General features: G+C 44.6%; 1 protein-coding gene across 1 annotated transcript in view; it reads left to right on the forward strand.

Moving 5' to 3' along the window:
• The window catches only part of EXOC4 (exocyst complex component 4), a 370,959-nt gene that overhangs the window by 277,450 nt on the left and 72,520 nt on the right, over nt 1-20,989 (forward strand). Inside the window, exon 12 of the mRNA XM_085299740.1 lies at nt 14,338-14,474. Coding sequence (XP_085155866.1) covers nt 14,338-14,474 — 137 coding nt within the window. The remainder of the gene's footprint in view (nt 1-14,337; nt 14,475-20,989) is intronic.

Below are 20,989 nucleotides of genomic sequence, written 5' to 3' on the forward strand. Positions count from 1 at the left end.
AGTCATGGGAGAAGGGGACACAAGAGTGAGGAAGAGATTCATTTGACATTGGGTTATAGATGTGTTCGAAACATTCTGCTTCTGCCTTTGTTTCCAGATGTTGCTGCTCAGCGCTTTGTAGGCTGGGCTGTCTCCAGCAAATCTGCCCTTGGCTTGCTGCGTTCGCAGCTTGGGAGCAAAGAGGAAAGGACATTTAGATTAGACCGAGGGAAATAAGACTGCATATGAAGACATCTGGAGGTGCAGGATTCAGTTCTCCCCTTATTGCAGTGAGCCGTTGGTTTGGGGTGGGAGCAAACTGACGTGTTAAGGTTCTCCTGAGCATCTGAGTTCAATGAGTATTTGAACATTTAATATTTTCTGGTCTGTCTCATTACTTTTCCTTCATTGGCTGTTGCCTTGACCTTCTGTGTGTCTTTACTCCTCAAACAACGTCAACCTGGCTTTTTTGGAGGCAGGATAATATTTTCCTTTTACTCTGCCCTTTTCGTCCTCACACACTGTATAGACCTTTCTTACAGCTCACCAACCTTTCAGCACACTGTCAGGGAACAGAACAGGAACGTGCTGCCTCCAGCATGGCACTAGGCACTTTCTCCACGCTCTGCAGGGCTGAGATTACAGCTCCTGCTGAACATCTAGCCTCATCTCAAGCCTCTGAGTATTGCACTGCTACTTGGCAAAAATGTCCCCGTGGTACTTTTGTAGTTCCCTTGCCAGCTGACACGAGGTGGAAGTCTTTGCGCTACTTGATTCAATTCACGGTTGTCCATCAAGTTGCTGAATTAAAACAGGGTGTAGGCATTCTCATGCTGTCTGAAATGTGGTGATGGGATATATATATATGTGTGTATATATATATATTTACCTATGTGTTACGGTGTGTTCAAGCATCACAGTGCTTTTCATGGCAAAAAGGTAACCCAGAGAGCGTCCTCCCAGCCCATGAATGCATGGACACGAAAATTTCCTCCCTTTTCAGACATGATGCTGCTCTGCAGCAACAAGCAATGGTTATACCAAGAGAAAGGAGCTTGTAAGTATGTTTTGGATTAAAAAAAAAATCTCAAAGGTATTTTGTTTATTATTTTGGAAGAAACGTTTGGAATTTGGTGTCCCTGCCTGTTTGCTTCACCTTCTGGGTCTCCATGTGTTGAGAAGGAGTCACGGTTGCGCAGCAGGATCCCCTGAATCTCCTCTCAAGAAAGGAATGGAGGGTGTTAAATTTGTTTTTCGGAGCAGACTTGATGATGGATATTCCTGCTCTCTCACCTTACCTCCAGGGGAGATTCTTCAAACCATTTAATGTTTCTGTGCTCTATTCTCTCATCTGTGTAAAATAGAGTTAATGAACTTCCTTTCCTTTCAGGGAGATTATATTGCCAAACTCATCAGCCTGCCGTGTGCTTTTTAGGTGAAAGATGCGTTAACGCAAAATGGCCCTGTGTGCGTGGCAGGAGCACATCTCCCCTTTTAAGCACTTAAACAGATTGTTCCCTCTCCAAAAACGTTCTCATATTTTTTTGCCCAGTGGCAGGCCCAGAGTATCTAAATGCTTCCTGCCCTGCACTAACTCCAAGCTATTACACCCCAGGGGCCAGCTGCTTTTTGCCAGCCTCCTCTCCTGATCGCAGCCTGCCCATTTCCGAAACTCTTGGACCACGTTCGCGGCTTGGGCGCCGTCGATGCTGTGTTCCCCCTCGGGCCAGGCCACTGCTTGCTCCGGAGAACAGAAAGTGTTTCTCCTACCTCAGCATAAAACAAACAAACAGAAAAAAAAGACAAGCAAGCAGCTAACTAAACTTCTTGAATTGATGCTTAAAATTAGGACTGAGTCATGGAATCATAGAATCAGTAAGGTTGGATCCGCTACCACTGTTTGCCGCAATGTCTTGATGCTGGAGACCAATTTCTCCTCCGCTCTGCTTGCGTTTGGAGCACTCGTCTCAGAGGCAGAAGGGCTGCAGAACCCGTCTTGAGTGCCACCTGGCTTCCTGATGAAGCTTTCATTTCATCTGCTCCTCTTGCCGCGGATAACGCTCCCCGTATCAGCGCGGCGTTGCTGCCGAGTTCTCGCACATACGACAACATTCGAGAGACAAATTATCTCCGTTCGGAGTTAATTTCTGTTTCCCAGCAGGGCTCCGCTGTGGCCCTGCTGGGTTTGGAAATGCTGCTGTTTGGTTAATAGATGAATGTTTTGTGGATGACTGTGTCTGTGCTCTGCTGGTGCCAAGTCTGGCTTCCCCCTCGCCTTCTCACTTGCAGCCAGCATCACTCGACCTAAATGGATTTATTCACAGGACAATAGCTTGACTGTCATTAGCATGGGGGAAATAATGTATGAGCAAACGATAAAACAAAATGCTCATTCCGTGCCATCCGTAACTGCCTGGGAGGTCTCTTAAAGATGTGCGGTGGGGAGCCATCTGCTCCGAAGGGGAGATGGGGCTGTCAGGAAATGATACACGTGTTCGAGATGGGAAGGGAAGATCTATAGTGTCCTCCAGCCTGTTTTCGAAGAGGGACTGCTCATTACCGCGTTGCCAGCGCTGGCTGGAAAATGAACAATAGCATCTCTGGTGTTATTAGACGTCTCCCGTAATGAGCTGACCTAGTGGGTCTTTCACTTCCGAATTTGATCTTTTTTTCTTCCCCCCACAATGTGATTTGGCGGAAAAGACAACCTCTTGTTCATTGCCCTTTTGCTGAGTACCTGTGTTTTGCGAGCGTGATTTTTCTAGATGCGCAGCACTTTGTGTTGCTTTGCTGCAACAGAAATCCTGAGTTACGAGAAGATAGTTGCTAAACTGCAGAGTAGTTTGTTTTGCTGGTTGCAGGAAGCTCAAAGGAAGGAATATTTTCATCTTTTGGTGTGGGGAACTGCAAACTGCAACTGAAGAACTGCTTCTTTGAGTTTGTTTTAGTTGGTTATTTTCTGGATTGAGGTACAGGTCTTGTAGGCAGATCTTGCTAAAATAACAGCAGCATAGGGAATATCAGCCCTCACGATGACGTGGTGCTTGTTGCACCAGAATGGGGGATGAGGACAGAGATGCTTGTTACTCTAGGGGGTGGATGTCTCTGCAGCCACAGGGTGCTGAATGGAAATTGTCCATTCCTCTAAGAAATAGGCCTTTCCTCTCGTTTTTGTGTTGGTGGCTTGGCATCCTAGTTCATTAGTTGGTGACCCCAACCATATGTCTATGGCTTACAGATAGCTTTTGGCTTTGACAGCAGGTCTAGCTGAGATCTTAGGTAACATCTGGCACATCCCTGCCTGACTCATCCCACCGAGTAGCATGGTGGTGAAAGGAGGTGAGGGCAGAGATGGAGGAAGTAGGATTTCCCTGGCAGACATTATTCAGGGTTTCTCTCTGGGAGGGTTTCTCAACAAGTGACATTTGATTTCACTGTGCTGAGCAAACAGGGCAGGTGGCTTTTAACACACACGTTCATCACAGAGTTTGGACCCCATCCAGATTTTGTTTTATGTCAGGAGAGTTAAGTGGAGCCCTATCAAGGTGGTCTTGTTCCCACCACACTCCACGTGAACAGGACAGTGAGATTTATTTGGGGGGCAATTGTCCCTGCCTGAACAGGTTCCCCACCAGCATCCAAGTGATCTGAGTTCCCCACTATTTTAAGCTGGTGCAGGTGAGCTTTCCTGATGAAGATGGCTAATCTGAAAGGGAAGGAGCTCTAGAGGGTACCAACATTTCCCCAAATCCTCACTTCATCACTGTAGAAGTGACTGAATGAACCAGACCTATGTGCACTTCTCAGGAACTGTCATCCAAAAACGTATCGTATGTGTCACTGATTGCCGGCACCACAAAGTGATTCCTGCATGGCAGGAGAAAACAGTATCTACATTTTGCACCCAGCCACAAGTCTTGCTGCAATTGCTAGTTCTCTTTGCAGGAATTGAAGGTTGATGACATCTTTTCTCCCATCTCCTGGTCAGAAGAGTTTGTCAGACCTGAATCTACAGGGTTTTTTAAGTGGTCACTCAGTTTTGATTAGTGTAGCGTTAATGAAGACTACGGGATCCTTGTAGCAAACTGCCCGCAGGCTTTCCATGCATGTGGCATTTCAAAACAACCCTTTGGGGACATCCAGGGGCAGAGCTGTGATCCCCTTAGTCTTTGATGTGTAAAATACATAGCTTAATTTAATGGGTAAATCACAATTCCTATCATCCAGTGAAACCTGTGAATTCTCTCACCTCTGTGTTTTTTGGGCAGAGCATTTAACACCACAGTGTCCCCACTGGGTCTGCGCTGGACCAGTGAGCTTGGAGGGGCACCCCAAACTGCAGGCAAAAGCCCTCAGCCTGAACCCTGTTCCTGTCCAAAGAGCAAATGCAGAAAAGTAAACAGAGGGAATAAATGAAAGCATACAGCTTTTAATTCCTTCTCTCGCTCATGCAGGAGAGGAGACGAGATCAGTGAGCCTTTTGAAGTTTCTGATTTGGGAAGCTCTGCATAAATGTTGAGAGTTCTGGAAAATTAAAATTTTACGAGGCTGAGGGCATCTGGATTGGTTTTGCATGTATCTATACGTATATGTGCGTGTGTGTGTATTTTCACTTTGAGGACACTACCCCTCATTTCTTAGCAGCTTTTGACTTCTAAGTCATACACAGAAGGAGGAGGAGGGAAGCAGTTGTGGGGAGAGGTCCAGCGTGCTGCAGCTTTGCGTGGAGCTGGTTGGAAGGCAGCCTTGCAGATCTGTGCTGCGATTTCTCCACGTCAGCAATGCATTTGATTGAAATCCCTTGGAAGTAGAGGAAGTAGGAGTTCTGGAGAGTCTCATGGCTAGAGCATGGACCTCCACTACGGGACATCCAAGCTGAAGTGTTACTACTGGTGGAATGTTCTTGTAGAAAATTTTTACTCCTTCCTATTGATTTCCTAACTACTGAGACAGGTAAAGCAAAGCTGGGTCTACAAATACACTTTTCAGCACGGGTGTGTTCCAGTGGAAATGTTGAAGAGGTTTTGATCTTACTCCAGTTTGCTAGGGGGAACCCTAAATTACAAAGATTAGAAGTTGCTTGGGGAAAAAAAATTGCCATCCTCACATTATCTCTAGCACTCTTTGCATGCATTAGGATGTAGATTCCCCTTATGATGATTTTTTTTCCCTGTACAACAAAGATCACCCTTAGCCCTGTAGAATCTGATAGCTCCAGCTCGAGGGCAGGGCTCCGGGAGCTGGGTGCTGTTGAGGTAGCCCTTCAGTCACCACTGTTGGTGACACCATCCAGCCTTGCTTGCACAGGGCCACGTTGCATGTGACAACAAGTTCTAACTAAAACAAATGTGGCAAGTGTTTTAGCAAAAACGTGGCTGCTGAGTCGCAGAAATCCACCTCAGGTTAATTGCTGAGAGGTGACTTTTAAAAACATTTTGGAGTATTTTTGATTTCTCTTCCTGCTTCCTCTCTAATTCCCTCATTTAGGAAAAAATCATCTACAGACTTACCGCAAGCGCTTGCACGGAAAAAAAAGAAAAAAAGAAAGCAAGCTATACCACCCTGTCGTTTAACTGCCTTTCTGTCTGTGCTGCCTTTCAGATTCAAACCCCAGAAAACCCGACAATTATTTTAACTGCCAATTTTAATATGTTTTTGGTGTCTTGGTAGGAATTGAATCTGGTGCCTGTGGTTAGCTGGCCTCCTCTGCAGATCTCTGCTCTCTCCCCAGGCTCCCCAAGGGCTCCTTGGGAGCATGCAGAGCACCTAACCTCATTAGATGTAGCTGAGTTAATGAAGATTAAGAGACTCCATGGACAGAAGCATGAAGTTCACTGCTCTAAGGTGAGGCCTGAGTGACCTGTGCCTTTCCAGGTCCACTCTGGACTGGATGTCACCTTCTCAAAAACCACTAGTGATGCTGGTCTTGCCAGTCTACATAGTAATTGAGCCCTACAAATGAGGCTTTTTGACACTTACTCCAAATTCTGACAAATGGCCTCATTATTTCAAGTGGCGTGGCCGCTTTCTGTCCCAGAATCTCAGCCTGGGGTAACTCCTAGAGCCGTGTGAAGTTGATAAGCCTTTATGTGTGGTTTATTTATTTATTTGGCCCTTTTTATTTCAAATGATCTTGCACACTTTGAATTTTCCTTAGTTCTCATTGAATTTAGATCATAGTTTTCCTCTGTCCTGGTAAGTCTTTACATTGGTGACCCCATGTGTAGCATAAATCTGGCGGCGCAGCACCTGCTTTTTTGGCTCCATCCTTCCGTCCTTCCCGTTTACTTTCATTTCTGCATCAGCAGTTAATCGCATCTGTCAAGAGAAAAGCAAGGTGCTAACGTCGTCCTTATGGCAAAAGTATTGCGTTGGGGGTGTTTGATAGTTAGTTTTGCATGGTTTTGGTCCTTCCGTTGTGTGATCTCTGCTTTACGTTTCGTCTGCAGCAGGTGGTCGCTGGTCCTGCCAGGCATGAGGGAAAATTAGTCTTGGTGCTCTGAGAGCAGGGGGAAAAAATAGAGCACATAGAGTATTCATAAAAATAATACAGATGTGTCTCATTCTCTAAGCCGGACTAACCATATGAAAACTTTTTTTTTTATAGATTGTCTGATTCACAGAGTTGATGCCCTGCCCCGAGCATCATTAATTTTCCAAGTCCACGTTCAATTTGTACCAGGTTGCAGCCTGCTAATGATGTTCTAGAGCAGGTGTTAGAGTGGGGAGAGAAACCTGCCCCTCGGCAGTAGGAAATAAATCGCTGCCTTGCCTGAAGTTTACCTGTAATTGGGAGAGTTGTTGTGCCAAATCCTTAAAAAAGAGTCACTTCAGGGAATATTCAGAGGGGCTGAAAATGTCAGGCACCAGCTCTTGAACTCCTGAGCTACAAGCTGTGCTCAAAATAACTGGGTCTTGTTCATCTTCATCGCGCTCTCGCACAAGTGTCTGTTGATTAATAACGGAGGAGCATGGCTGGTGCTTGGCACTTTTGAGTGATAAACAGTTATGCAGCAGTAAAGAAGGTATATTAAGGGGTAAAAGCTAATGACTTTTCTTGTGTATGTAACGCATTAAAACCAGCATGAAGCTACAACTATTTTATCATGCTACTAATGTCCCTGACAACATTCAGTTGGTGGGAGTGAATGAATGGAAAGCCATTTAGAGAAGTAAATTAAAATACCTTAAAAAATGTCTTTAATAATAGCTACAGACCTCAGCAGGATGAGAGAAGCAAGAGATACAAAAGACCTATTAAGTTATCCAGTCCATCTCCCTGCCAAAGCCACAGCATTCCTTATCATGCAGTTACCAGCGTATCATTCGGTGTAGATTTAAATGTCTCAAGTGCCAGCACCTCTGATGGGAGAGTAATCTACGGGCTAGAAGATTGGACTGTCACAAACTTTCCCCTGTGTGCAACCTCATTTTTCCTTCTTGACTTGCCTCCTGTGCGGCACACTGAGATGTGCGATGGCAATAAATGGAGGAAAATCCTTACACAAGTATTAACTTTGGTATTTCTTAGGTTTTGAGCATTTCAGCTTGTAACAGTGCTGAGTTAGCAGACTGGTTTTGGGGGCGCCTGTTTATTTACGTGAAGACTGTTGACACGCGTTATCCGCACACAGACATTTCCATCACTGCAATTTACAGCCTTGTGTTTTCAGAAGTCGTGAGCCACCGTGGTAGTGGCTTCTGCTGATGGTCCATCTCTAGAGCGTGGAGGAGACCAGTGTTTGAGAAGAGCATTGCTGACCACTCTACCGTTGGATAAATGGGACGTTACTACTGTTGTCCTTGACTTTTGATGTGGCGTCTCCTTGAACAGGTCCCATCCTTTGTTCCTCAGCTCTCTAGCAGCTGGAGAAAGGCAGAAGATGTCTTGCAGGGTCTTTGTTTTGAGACTACCCTTGGCATGTGCCGCGTGATGGCTTTGGAGAGAAGTGGCATATGTAAAGCAAGATGTTGCTGGCCAGGCATCCTCCATAAGATGCCACTTCTCCGAGTATGATCCTCTGCAGTCGTCTGCTTAGAAGAGCCTGATTCTTTTCCTTGTCCTGCTAGCAAGCTCCTGGGTTTTGGCTAAGAGACGATGTGCCAAGAATTCCATTTTGGGAGAATTTTGGCAGTTTGAATAATTACTGTCTGATTTGCTGTGACAGATTTCCATTACTAGTCCTGGAGAGGAAAGAGCCATTCCACCTTGATGATTTCTGTTTCAGAGCATCTGAGATGACAGGGGGTTGGTTCATTGTGTGGTTACTTTTAAGTATATCCCAGGTGTCTATTGCCATTGAATTTATTTGAGTTCAAAATCAAAATAAATACATCTGAGCTCCAGTATAATCAGCCAGAGTTCTCCTAATAATTTCTGAATCAAGTCCATAGCTTGTATTTGAAGTGTAGCCCACCTTTTAGAAAAACACCTGTGCTTGATTTCAACCCTTTCCATGAAGGAGAGTGCAGCAGATCCCACCGTAAGCTGTTCAAGTGGTTAATTCCCTTCGCTGCTTAAAGGTGTATCCCACATTTCTCCTCTGACATGATCTATCTTCCGCTTCCAGCCACTGGATCTCCTTACCACTTTTTTCTGATGGTTTAAATAGAATAAATAAGGAGCTTTATAAATATCCTAATGTCATAGCTGTTCAGGAGGTCAAAAAAAGGTTTTTCCTCCTCTTCTTGTGCAAAGGTCTGAACAGTAAAATATAATGATAACTGGCATGTCTAGTCGATTTGGGCTCCCTAGAGCAGGCAGTGGAGCTGAACATTTTTTATCGGAAAGGACTTTTTCTAATGTGGCTGGTGTCGTCTTTCTGTCTGGATGGCTGTGTCGTACCTGAGGGTCGGTTTGCCGTGGTCACTAAGGAGCACGAACGACAGATGAATCGTCACCCCGGTACTGAAGAGCACGTCCTGCATGACATGAGAAGGCCCACGGGTAGGTTTTGACCAATGCTGAAGCACGGTGCCGTTAGGAAGGGCTTCGTTTGCGGCAGAAAATGGTGGAGTCATTTTTTAAGAGAACTTCCACTTGCCGCAAAGCCGAATCTGGAGCAATTTCGACATAGGATATGAGGAAGCGTCTCATCTGGAGATGCCCCGTGTCCTCGTGCCTCCTCTTCGGCCTTCCTCGGCTTTGGGCTGCGATTCACACCCTTCTCTTAGAGAAGCAGCACCTGGGATTTTGGGTTATCCCGGCCTCTGCCCAAGTTGAGGACCTGCAATTGATGTCTGCAAATTGTTGCAGGGTACGGTTGGAAGATACCCATGGTGAACCCGTCTTTCTGCACGGTAAATAGCTGGGATGCAGGATTACAGGGTATTGGGTAAAGAAGAGAGTTGTGCAAGGACTTGTCTGTGCTTTCATTTGGCTGTTACGGTGTCACATATAAGTGTAAGAAAGAGGGCAACGCTGAGTATCCTGGGCCTCCTGTTCGCCTCCATGGGAAGAAAATGCTCAGCACCTCACAGAATAAAGCCTGTGAAAGGAAGAATATCACCCACTGTGAAGCAGGCAGAATTACAGTTAAAAGCTGAAAATAAAAACCGATGTTCATTTGTGAGTATTTGGAAAGCAAAGCTGTAGTAGGGTGTAGTTTAGCCATAATAACGGGCAGGATCCTACAGAGCTGGTACTAGAGTCATGAATAGTGCTGCAGGAACGCTGGATGAGAAAAACAAGACTATCGGATTTCAATCTCACAAAGCCAGTTTTGCATTTAAACATGTTTTTGAACTGATATGTACTGAAAACTCTACCCCTTTGTAAACCTGAGATGTAACAGGAGAGAAAACAAATTGCAAAGACCCCTTATTGCTCAGTATGAAATAACCCCTAATCGGTAAAATGGACTATTTCGACTATCTTCTTTCATCTGTTAGGTAAAAAAAAAAAAAAAAAAAGATTCCATTTTATTTTTTCTGTTATATGGAGAGGGTAACCTGAGGCACTGATGGATTGACATAGGGGTGCCTGTTGGCTGCACGCGGCAGGGATGGAGCTGGGGCTCATGTCGGGTCTTTTTCCAGACCTCGAAGGGTCTCATGCCAGTATCCAAGGGAAATTGGGTCCCCTGGCTGCTGGGTTTAAATTTTAAAAATTTCCCATCTCTAACTTTTGCTCTCCTGACGAGTGGTGGCGTCTAACGAGATGAGTGGATTGTTCCGGATTGGAAGCCTTGATTTATGTATCTGCAGCTCTTCCCCGATGGCCGATGCCCCATGCAGGTCATGGGAGCCCTCTGCTGAACAGACCTTCTAGTGCTCTACACCAAGGTGGAGTGAGGTTTTGTAAAGCCCCTACTGGGAATTTAACACTTTTTCAGCCAAAGCAGCTGAGAAGCTGTAATTAAAGAACAAGAAAATGCCCCCAAAAATATTGCATGTCCAAATGTCGGCATGCCTGGAATTTAGCCATCGGTCTCAAACCCCCAGCTGCAGGTCAACACTGAGAACATGTTGAAGAGGTTTGAGATTTTCATCTCGCCTATTATAGCTTTATTAACTACTGTAATCCATGCAAATTGCTGCTGGACTCCATAGAGCAGCTTTGAAGGTGTGAGGCTTCAAATATGGCTCAGCTTCAAAATTAGATTAGGTTTCATTTATTTCTTTCCCTTAAGTCCCATCCTTGCACTCACACGGTGCCTTCCTCTGCCAAGACATCTTGAGGAGATTTATAAATGATAGGCAATAATAGGCTAATAATCGGCAACCTTTAGATTACCGCAGTGCCTTCCTCCATCTGTTGTGTTTTCAGGAACACATCACATGGGGTGAGAAGCCATCCCAGCCCGGCTGATCCCCTCTTTGCCTTCATACCCCCAAGAAAATGAAGAGTTCGCAAGCAAATGGGTGTGTGAGAAGCTGCTCTTTCTGCAAAAAAACAACCAAAGTGGAGGTTTTCCCTCTATTTTATGAAAAATTTAAAAGTTTATGCAGCATTGCGTGTGCAAGAGGTGTGGGAAGGGGAAGAGTTTCAGCGTTGAGTGATCCTGGCCTAGAGGATTAAGTGACCCTGTGTCCTCCTGATCACCCCTGTGGCCACACGCCGGTTGTAGGAGCTGGGAGAATATGTGCACGTGAGCCCACACTGATAGCACAGCTTCCCCAAATATTGCTAAGGAAGCAGAGCAACCACCATAACCCATCTTTTTAGGTAGGCCAGGGAATAAATCTGTGCATGTGTTATTTTTTTCTAATATACTACTATTATGGAGGCATTACTGAAGAAAACAACGTTTATTTTCAAGAGAAGGGAACGAGCAGTTTCCACCTTCTTATCTTGGCTCTGATCCTAACTTGGGCAAATCTCATCACTTCTCTGCTTCTTTTTTTTTTTTTTTTTTTGACCCAGCTGTCAGCAGGGTGAAGACTCCTCCGGGTCTGGTTATGCCTCTCCATCATTCAGGGCTTGTAAAAAAGTGTGAGCATAAATTAACCTACCCTAAAGCTGTTTTACATCATCTGGGGCTTCAGCACAACGGAGAACTGGGGCAGTTTCAAGGAGTAACGATGAATGTTTGTAAAACGCGTGAAAGGGGAAAACTGCCACATTAATGATGAGTGGCATCACCTTGTTTTATCATGTTCCATCCGCAGTAGCTAATGATCAGAAGTTCCTAAGAGGGAATTTCTTTATATTTTTATTAGCCTTAAGACGCCTTTCAAGCCTTCAGCCCGACGGGCTGTAAGAGTAATGAGTCGTACCCTTGGCGTGAAGTTAGGATTCAGCGCCATGCAATGCTTGCAGTGTGTGGGGACGAATATTGTTCTGTGGATGAGTTTCCGTGTTAGGGTTGGTTTTTTAAAAAGGCTTCATTGAAGTCTCTTGCCATAAAATTAGGCTTTGATCATACCCATTTGCTCTTAATGAATCCGGATGGGTTAGCAGCAACTGGATTGTACCTCTCTCACAATACATTCACGTCCTCGCGCGGACTTGCAGAAGATCCTGGGTTGTCCCGGCTAATGAATCCAGCTGTATTAACGTGGCCCCGTGCATCTTAATGCATGGCGTCCCTAGAGACGCGTGCAGATGTGTCAGGGTTGCTCGGCGAAAGGTTCAGATGTTACAGAAGAATAGCCCCTACGTATCTGATGCTGTCGTCTTTCATATGGTAATCGCCCTTTTTTTGTTTTTCTTTTTAAGCCGTGCAAGGAGCTTAGTATTCCTGTTAAATCAAAAGGCTTTATTCTGAAATCCAGATATTGGCAGGAGTTTAGCTGAGCTTTAGTGTTGTAGAGAGGAGAAAGAAAATTGGAGAAACTATGTAAACAACTGGCAATGTTTTCTCTTTTAATGTGCGACCATTTGATTTTTAAGCTGTTAAATTGTTTCCTCAGAGATTGAGTCACTTGTTAAAATAGAAATGGGGCAGATTAAGCCCAGGGTTGATTCCTCTCTGAGTGTTGCATATCCTACCCATGGAATTTGCTGTGACAAGAGGACACGGGGAAGGACGTGTCCTTCCCCTTGTAAGCTAGGACAGATCAGTTAATGCCATAGGTTCCGGTGAAAATCCCACCCAACTCTCTCCAGTGAAATATCAGTGGAAAATAAAGGTAATTTCCATTCTGAGCTTGTCAGCCCAACATACGCGATTCTATACCGTGTTCTTGCCCAAGGGAAAGGTGCCAGATTGATGTCCCATTTTGATGGGAATGGGTGGGATTTCCCCTATCGCTCTGGTGTGACTTGCACATGCTGGGTGATGATAGCAAAGGGCTTGGGCTATATCTGAGTGCTGAGTACTGCTAACAGGCTGCGTTCACCACTTGGAGCCCATCTGTACAAGCAGAGGTTGTTGCTGATGCCACCTTATCCATGCCATCGTCCCATTCATTCACCCGCGATGACTCCACGCTGCAGGTTCTTTAGCATCGGTTGTTCTGTTCTGCTTGCATCAAGCCCCAGATGGACTTGAATATTTGTGAAATTAAAGGTACTTGCAAGAATAGGAGAAGCAGTGTAAAAAAGAGCATCTGAGAGAGAGCGCTACCAAACTGCATTTTTGTTGGAGCAAAATAATCCTGAATTGTAGCTAATTATAATAAGAAAGATTGGTTAATTCCTGTGATTTGCTTAAGAGGAAACTTGATGAGATACAAGAGCAACTGAGGAAAAGTTTTTCATCCAAGAGCGGTAGTGAGCCAAGGATGTAGCCAGCAGTAACCAGCACAGCACTGTCGGTGACTAAACCTTCACTGAAACCCCCCTACTGCCCCCTTGCTAAGCAATAATCTATGCTCTGAATGAGGATGAGGTTTGGGTTTTTTTTTTTTTAACCAAATCAGGTTCAGGTAGGTGAGTAGAATCAATTCCTGTCACTCACAGGTGAATATGGAGGAGCAGGATTATGGATCAGGGTGATGCTACCGCACTTCAATCTGGAAATCGATACAGAAAAGGAAGTTGGGCTTTTGGGGATAGTGCAGACACTATGATTTTGGTTTTGATGAGATTGTACTCTGCAATCAACTGAGTAACTAACTCCTCTTCCTGTCCTGATTAATACAGAGAAAAGGCTGAGTTAATCCTTGATGCAGCTCTCTTGAAGTCCCTGGAGTTTCCCTTGGTATAACTTGAGTGCAGAATTTCTCAAAGCAACCAAGGTTCACAGATGCTTCAGTCTCCTTCTTTGCCTTTGTGCATGGCTCAAAAATAATCCTTCATTTTACCTAGCCTGTTATTAATTCAATTTGTATCAGCCCTGGGATTTCGATAGCCTTACCTCCATATTGTTCACAGCAAGGGAATTAAGTGCACCAGGCAATGTTATAAGTACAAACCACACCAAATCTCACCTTGAGGTGCCTCAGAAGTCCCCAAATTTGTAAGGGCTCTGAAAATCTGTTACGTTAGCAGATATGTGGTACCTCCTTCTCCTGCAGGTTGTCTAAGCGTGGCACGGAGCAGCATTTTTGGTTTGCAGACTTGCCCTGTTGTCTGGATGTTTGCAATATTCTGTCTCTCCTAACTGGAGGACTGTGTGGCACTGCCTAAACCTCAGTTCCACGCAGAAGGCTGGGATTTCCAAAGAGAAGAGTGGTTGTCCCAAATGCATGCAGTTTGTACAAACTTGAGGAATGGGTATGATCCCTAGTCTTAAAGGATACTCTGAAATCCAGATTTCAGAGGCTGTCTGAAACGCTCGTGTTTTGCAACTCCAACCACAGTTGTTGAGGTGTTCTTCAACTCTTTATCAGTCAATACTGCCCAAAATATTATTCAGATGGCTCTCCGTCTTTGGTGATCTGGGTTCATTAGCTGACCTGCCACAATTTCTCCTCTCACAGTACTGTGAAAATGGTGTGTCGTCATTCTGTCATGATGTCTTTCTTTTCCAGAGCACGGTAATTGTGGAGAAGACTGTTCAAGACCTTATGAACTTGATGCATGACTTGAGTGCCTATTCAGATCAGTTCCTCAACATGGTGTGTGTGAAACTCCAAGAGTACAAGGACACCTGCACTCTCGCCTACAGGTACACAAAGTAGCCATGCTTGTAAAGTGAAGCAAATCACCTTTCTTCCATCACGTTCAGAGGGAGAAGATGGGAGGGGTGTGGGGGAAGGAGGACTCGGAAGCCTACGTGTGCTGGAGATGCTGCTGTTGGACTTCTGCTATTTTAACACGAGTAGGAAGGAGTTACTTCTAGAAATCATCTCTTCTGAAACAGTCAAGAAAATTTCTCTATAGGTGAGACATATGCTTCACAGTATGGTTTACACGCTTTCTGTGTGGGTGACGGTGGTAATGGAGCTTAGAAACCACGTGGCCTTTCTCTCAATCAGGCAAAAGTGATCTCAGCTGGGAGACTGCAAGCACAAGGCATCATCTTAATATAAATATCTGTATATAGCAATAAAGCAAGTCAGGTCCTTCAAATTGAGTGTTCTCAGGAGGTTTGAAAAAACAGCTATATTTTAATTGTACTAAGATTTGGGCATTCGAATCTTCCGGCAATGTAAGAACTCTTAACCATAACACACCATATATACACACTGGATTTTGTGGGGCTTTCGCAACACCTTTCTTTCAAGGGTCATCAAATGTGCTCCATCCTGAGCTGTCCATGTTCATCAGCATTTTTTGGCGCCCTGTCTCTACCAGTTTCCTAGACAGCAGTGTGGAAGCTAAAGCAGCATGGTCCCTGTGGGTGCAGGGTTGCCCTGCAGGGAGCTGGGGTTTGATTCCTTCAGGTGCTTGCTTTGTCAAAGGTTTTCTGCATGATTTTTGGTAAATAACTTCTTTTCTGAACGTCTCAGTTGCCCGTGTGTAAAATGGCTTTCCCCGGGTAGAGGAGCCAGGAGTGTCTCACTCTGCAGGGATAAATGCTTGGAGTGCAAGACACTAAAGAGGCTGCGGTAATGTGGGCTGTAATAGCTTCTATACATAATCTCCTTTAATAGCTAATTGAGGCTAGTGATAGCAGGGGAAGCTGAAAAGGCCCTTGTGTTTTCTGACCAATAGCTTTAAGAAATTATTCCCTATTGCCTGATTTCACTCAGAGGAAGCTTCATCTGATGAGTGGCTGTATATGGGATCATCGTTATTATTAATAATAGCAACATTAGCAGTGAGCATGTATATGGGGTAAATGTTGTCCGAAAGCTCGTGTAATTTGGTAGCTGCGTGTGTGTCACTGCACAAAATGTTCGTATTTTATATGAAATGTTACTGACTGGAACTAGACAATCGAAGTAATTTCTTTGGTTTGAAGTTAAAGGTCCTTCCTTCCTTCCTTTCCTTATACCATTCCTGGCTTTGGCACCTGCTGAGGAGTAATTAGGACAGCCCTAATTTGGCAATACCCTGATTACGGCAGGAGGAAAAACAGGAAATGTTCTAGTTTTGCTGCTAGCAAGTGCCTGACTGAAATAGAAATCTATATCCATTTCAAATGAATCAGACCAACAGAGCGGGGACGGGAGCAATTCTGCAACCCTCGCTCATGCACAAGGAAGCTGTGCCCTCTGCAGGGACCTCTCGTGCTGGCACGCCTCTGCACACCCTTGCCCTCCACTCCACGGTTCTCCTTTTGGGGTTTTAGAAGGAGAAATCCTCAGCTGTTCTCGTATTGGTAAAGTGAGTGGAGGGATGATGGTTTGCCAGTGCCCAAAATGTGGAATAGACTCCGTAGAGCCTTGGCCAGGCCAACGCAACGAGCCGAAGCTGTAGGAGCAGGGAATGTGCATCCACCCTCTGTTGGGCACACGTGGGGCAGTAGGTACCACCATCACCGCCAGAGTCCCAGCACGACCCTCGCGTGAGCTGGGCTGCTCTAATCAGCTGGAGTGAGCAGTGGGATGTCGAGATAGCAACGGTTTGGGAAGCCAGAGAGAGGGTTTGTGCAAGGTCCATGCCTGGCGTTCAGTCATTCCCTGTGTGCGCGGTTCCTCAAGGAGAATATGAGCAAATGTGGATCAAAAATGTTCAAATACAAGCTCCTCAAAGCCTGAGTGTTTTATTCGGAGTTCTTTACAGCACAGATAGCACTAAAGAATTCACATCTGAGGTTTTTCATGTTTGATTTCCATTTTGTGCGGATTTTTCTAGTGAGCGCAAAGAAACTAATGGGGCTGGATATGAATAGATTAGATATTTATATAAATAATAACTATGGATTTTCATGTTTTAATTGTTGATGGATTTCAGAAGCATGTTTGATCTGATCTAGGTGAGGTCTCTCCAGCAAATTACGTTTGTACGAAGTGCTGTCTCAGTGTGACATAAATTATTTGCAAATGTGGATTATATTTTCCAAATAGTTCATGCAAACCAAGGCAAGGGGAGAATTAGAATGAAAATTGCAATGGGAGATAGACTCACAAAGCCTCCTGCTGTGTTGGCAGTGTTTTTCTGAAGTCTGAGGTTGTCTGTCCCACAGCTAGCTGCTTTAGCAAATTTCTGTGAAACCAGCTCTGCTCATGAATTAAGCCAGTGTAGTTAAACCATTTTTACTAGACTTTAGGAGGCACAAGGAGACAGTACAGGGAGTCTTAGAGACAGGGAAAAATCTAATCAATTCAAGGTAACTGCCCTTAATACAAATCTTTCTTTTCAGTTTCGCACCACCACCCTTCTCAGACAAACCTTACTGTCTTCAGCTCTGAAGTTAAGCTGTTTCCATATCCTTCTACAATAAGTTATCCCATATTTAGTTATGGTCATGGTAAAGTTGCATGTTCATATTTAGTTGTCCAACTTTGAGCTCCGTCCTGTGTGTCCACCCCTTTTCTATTGATCTTTCTTCATCCTCTCTTCTTTGAATATCCTCTTGCAATCCAAGGACCTTGAATTAATGGACCAGTCACCCCAGCTGCTCTCTCTAGTCTGTAAAAAGAAATGGATATCTCAGAGACTGGTTCAGCTTTATTAAAATCTGATTAAACTTTCTGGAGGTACCCAGTTTTCTCCATCAGCTATGAAGACAGCTTGTAGTGACTGGCCTGCTAACTTAAATGTCTCTACTAAATTTGTACAATTAGGTGGGGTAAAACTGGGCCTAAATCTCTCCAAACATTGCCCCCCAAAAAAATAAATTTTGGTTCCTGCTTTCCGGCTAACCAAATAAAAATAACCCTCCTTTTATAGATAAGGAAACGAGGGGCAGATAAATTCATCCAAGGTGTCTAGGGGGTCTGCAGTCACCTGGGGTTTCCACAGCCCCAGGGAAGTGCCCTCGCCATTTGGTTCAGTGCTTACTGTTGACATCTTCCCCTTCCTCACATTACCTTTTAAGCTGTGAGTTGTTTTGATGGCTCTCAAAGCTTTTTGGGGGCAGGAATGTGTCCTCAGACCATAAAGTACCTGGACCAGGTTGAGCACCTGCTTTTAAACTCTTACCAGTGTGAGCAAACCTCGCTATGGAAATATTACCTTGGTGCTGGGAAGAGAAAAAATCATTCCTGAATACATTTGGCACAAAGCAGCAGAGTCCTATCACCCCTCTTTCCCCCGGGTGCTTTCCTAAAGCCTTGGCTATGTTCAGGGACAGGCTCACTGCTCGGGCCAGGCAGTGCAGCAGAGAAAGGATTCTACTGCTTGCAGATGTTTGATGGCCAAAACTTGCTGAGCTGTGGAGAGGACAGTCTTCCTCCCCCATACACCATTGCGCATGCAAGCGTCACACCTCTTCCTTCTCTTCTCCTGGGAGCTGGGTGCCACGAGCCCCACAGATGGCACTTTCCATAGCCAGTTGAGCTGTAAATTAATTAGTAGCTTGTGGCACTAGTGGTAACAAATGACCTCTATTACAGTGGCAGGAATAATTACACAAGGTTTGGGGGGGGAGAAGGAAGGTGTTTGAACAGAAGCATTGTGAGCTATGTGCAAAAATATGTCATTATGCCTTACAATAATTCACCTGAGGACCTGAATTAGATTGACACTGATAGGAAGTTACAGAGGCTGGAAATTGGCTGAGGTGTTAGAAACAACGGGCTGTGAGAAGGGGTGGTGTAACTGATGCAGAAGAATGGATGTCTGATGATTCCACCCTCTTTAGCATCTTCATTAATGAGGGGGTGGTTGGAGTAAAACCAGCATGTCAATAAAAATCAGGCGACGTCGCAGTCATGAGAAGAATGGAGAAATAATTCAGAGGGACCCACTTGGTTCAGAGCAGTGTCTCAGCACTGATTAAATCCAACTCCCTATTGATTTCCGTGGAGAATTCTGCTCCAGGGGCATATGGTCCCGTGCATGACTTAATGCTGAGACATGAGAAAGACGGGAATAACATGGGCTACGCTCTTACAAAATGATGACTCTAGAAAAACGACACCCCAAGCTCAATCTGAGTTTGCAAATTGATACAGGAGCAAAACAGCCTCCTCTTTCTCCTGTCCTGACACCGATTCCAAAAAGCAATAGGATTTTAGGGGGCAGCAGATATTATGGGTCATAGAACAGAGAGGTAGCTCTGTCCTCTGTATAGCTCATCAGAAGGCTCCCAAAGATGACATTCATTTCTAAGCTTCTGAAGGGCTATGATAAGTCTGTAAATAGTTGAAGAGCATAAACAGTAAAAGAGCGGTACAGTACTGAGGCTGCTATAGAGAAAATTACAGGGAATAATGGGAAGAAACTCAGTAAAGTAAAACATAGGCACGCTGTCTGGATTTTTTTCTGTTATTATCCAAGAGTTGTATTTGTTCAACTGTGAAATAGACTCCCAAGGGAAGGAGTCTGGTATCGTAGTCATTGAAATCCGAACTGGACAAAGCACTGGCTAATATAGTCTATGAAACAGTTGTGCTGCCTCGGCAGAGAAATGGCCAGAAATCATCTAATTCATTTTCCAGAAATCATTTACTTTGTTTTTTTCTGTCTCAGATGTCAAAGATTCTGGTGGTGCCTTTTTTTTTTTTGTCTCTTCTTTTTTTTTCTTAGTTTTCGCTAGGGTGCTGAGTAGAGCCTTCCTTTTCATAAATGGAAAAACACTGAGTTCCTAATAGCAGCAGAAGACCAAATTGATATTTTGATGTCAAGGTCTTCTGTGGCTGGAAAGAAAACACATTCTTTTTGTTTGTGGCAGATTGAACATGAAATTTAAAGATAAATAAAATTCATACATAAGTGTATGTGACAAATTCATTTTCACAAATAGCGTGTACTTACTGAGCAGAGGTGTTTTCTTGGTGGGTGAAAGAAATGATAGGTTGCTCAGCGCTGGTGGGAAAAGAAGTAATTTGTTCTATTTCAAGACAGATCAGTGTTGGCTCATTTCTCAATGCCATTTTCACTGTGTTCCTTTTCGAACCTCGTATACTTAGTGTGTTGTTACTTTTATTTCTATTTATTGACCACATTTATTGACCACAACAACATACTTTTCAGGAAATTTAAAATGAGACTGGTTAATTCACATAACCCCTTAGAAAGGTACAGGGTCTTTATTGTGGTCTTTCATGACCCTTCCCAAAATCAGAGACTGAATACTATTGACTGATCTGAGATTGAAGTGCCGTATGCACTGTACTGACTCGGATCTAGAAGCAGCACAGCCACGCTCCGTGCAGCCCGGCAGAGAGCTCCCCAGGTTGCAGATTGAGCTGGCACAGACTGAACCTGCACAGATAAATCCATACTGCATTACCAAGCAACCCGATTCTCGGTTAAAACATCCAGCACCAAGCATCTGACTCTTTTTTGAGAACAGAGTGTCTGTCCATATTGGAGAAACTGGTTCTTCTCCAATAGTAGTGGCAGACATAGATCTATCCAGCATTTACACCTCTTCAGCCCCTTCCATTGCAGGACACGTAAATACAAATTACTTCTAGATGCCTTGCAGCCTTGGGAGCAAGGGATGCTGGGTCTCCAAGGCTCAAACACAGGTCTGGAGCCTTGTCTGTGTTCTTGCACAATAGAAGGTGATCAGTCTTCTAGAGCATGGGGGAGATCTTGATTCTGTTGTTGATCTGCAGCTAAACATTTCGATAGGGAGAAGACCTTCTGAGACCTTGTCTTTTTGATGCTTCTGTTCTCAATTCACACAGTGCTATTTTGCTTGTAGGTTTTGTCATGTTTCTATTAAAAAGAATGAGACCCAGTGGTGCCCATCAGAGCGGTCAATACCATGATCTTACTCAGATGGGTGGCCTCTGCTTCCTTTTGTCCTAGAGAAGCAGTCCAGTTGGTAACCATGCAAGGACATCGTAGAAGAAGAGCAGAGACACAGAAAGCCTCTGGAAGTATTGCCAAGGAAGAAGGTTTGGGACAGGATTAGTAGGAAATGCCTGTATCCCTAGCTGCCACTTGCCCTTTTTAAGAGGTAGAAAAATTCCGCCCAGATTCTTGCAGTCTACTGAACAACCCAAGAGCAGGAGGGCACTTTCAGCTCGTTGGCACCCCAGTGAAATAGGAAACTTTGCTGAGGTCTGCGCTGTGTGCACTGATGGTCATTCATGAGCAATCCTGACACAAAAGTTACGCAGCTAGTTGACTCCTCCAAATACAGCATCCCTTTTGTCTCCTGGAATTACCAGTGAG

Source organism: Rhea americana, unplaced genomic scaffold (assembly GCF_003343005.1).
Source record: "Rhea americana isolate MKP2758 unplaced genomic scaffold, rheAme1 scaffold_1, whole genome shotgun sequence".
In the NCBI taxonomy this organism is placed as follows: Eukaryota; Metazoa; Chordata; class Aves; order Rheiformes; family Rheidae; genus Rhea; species Rhea americana.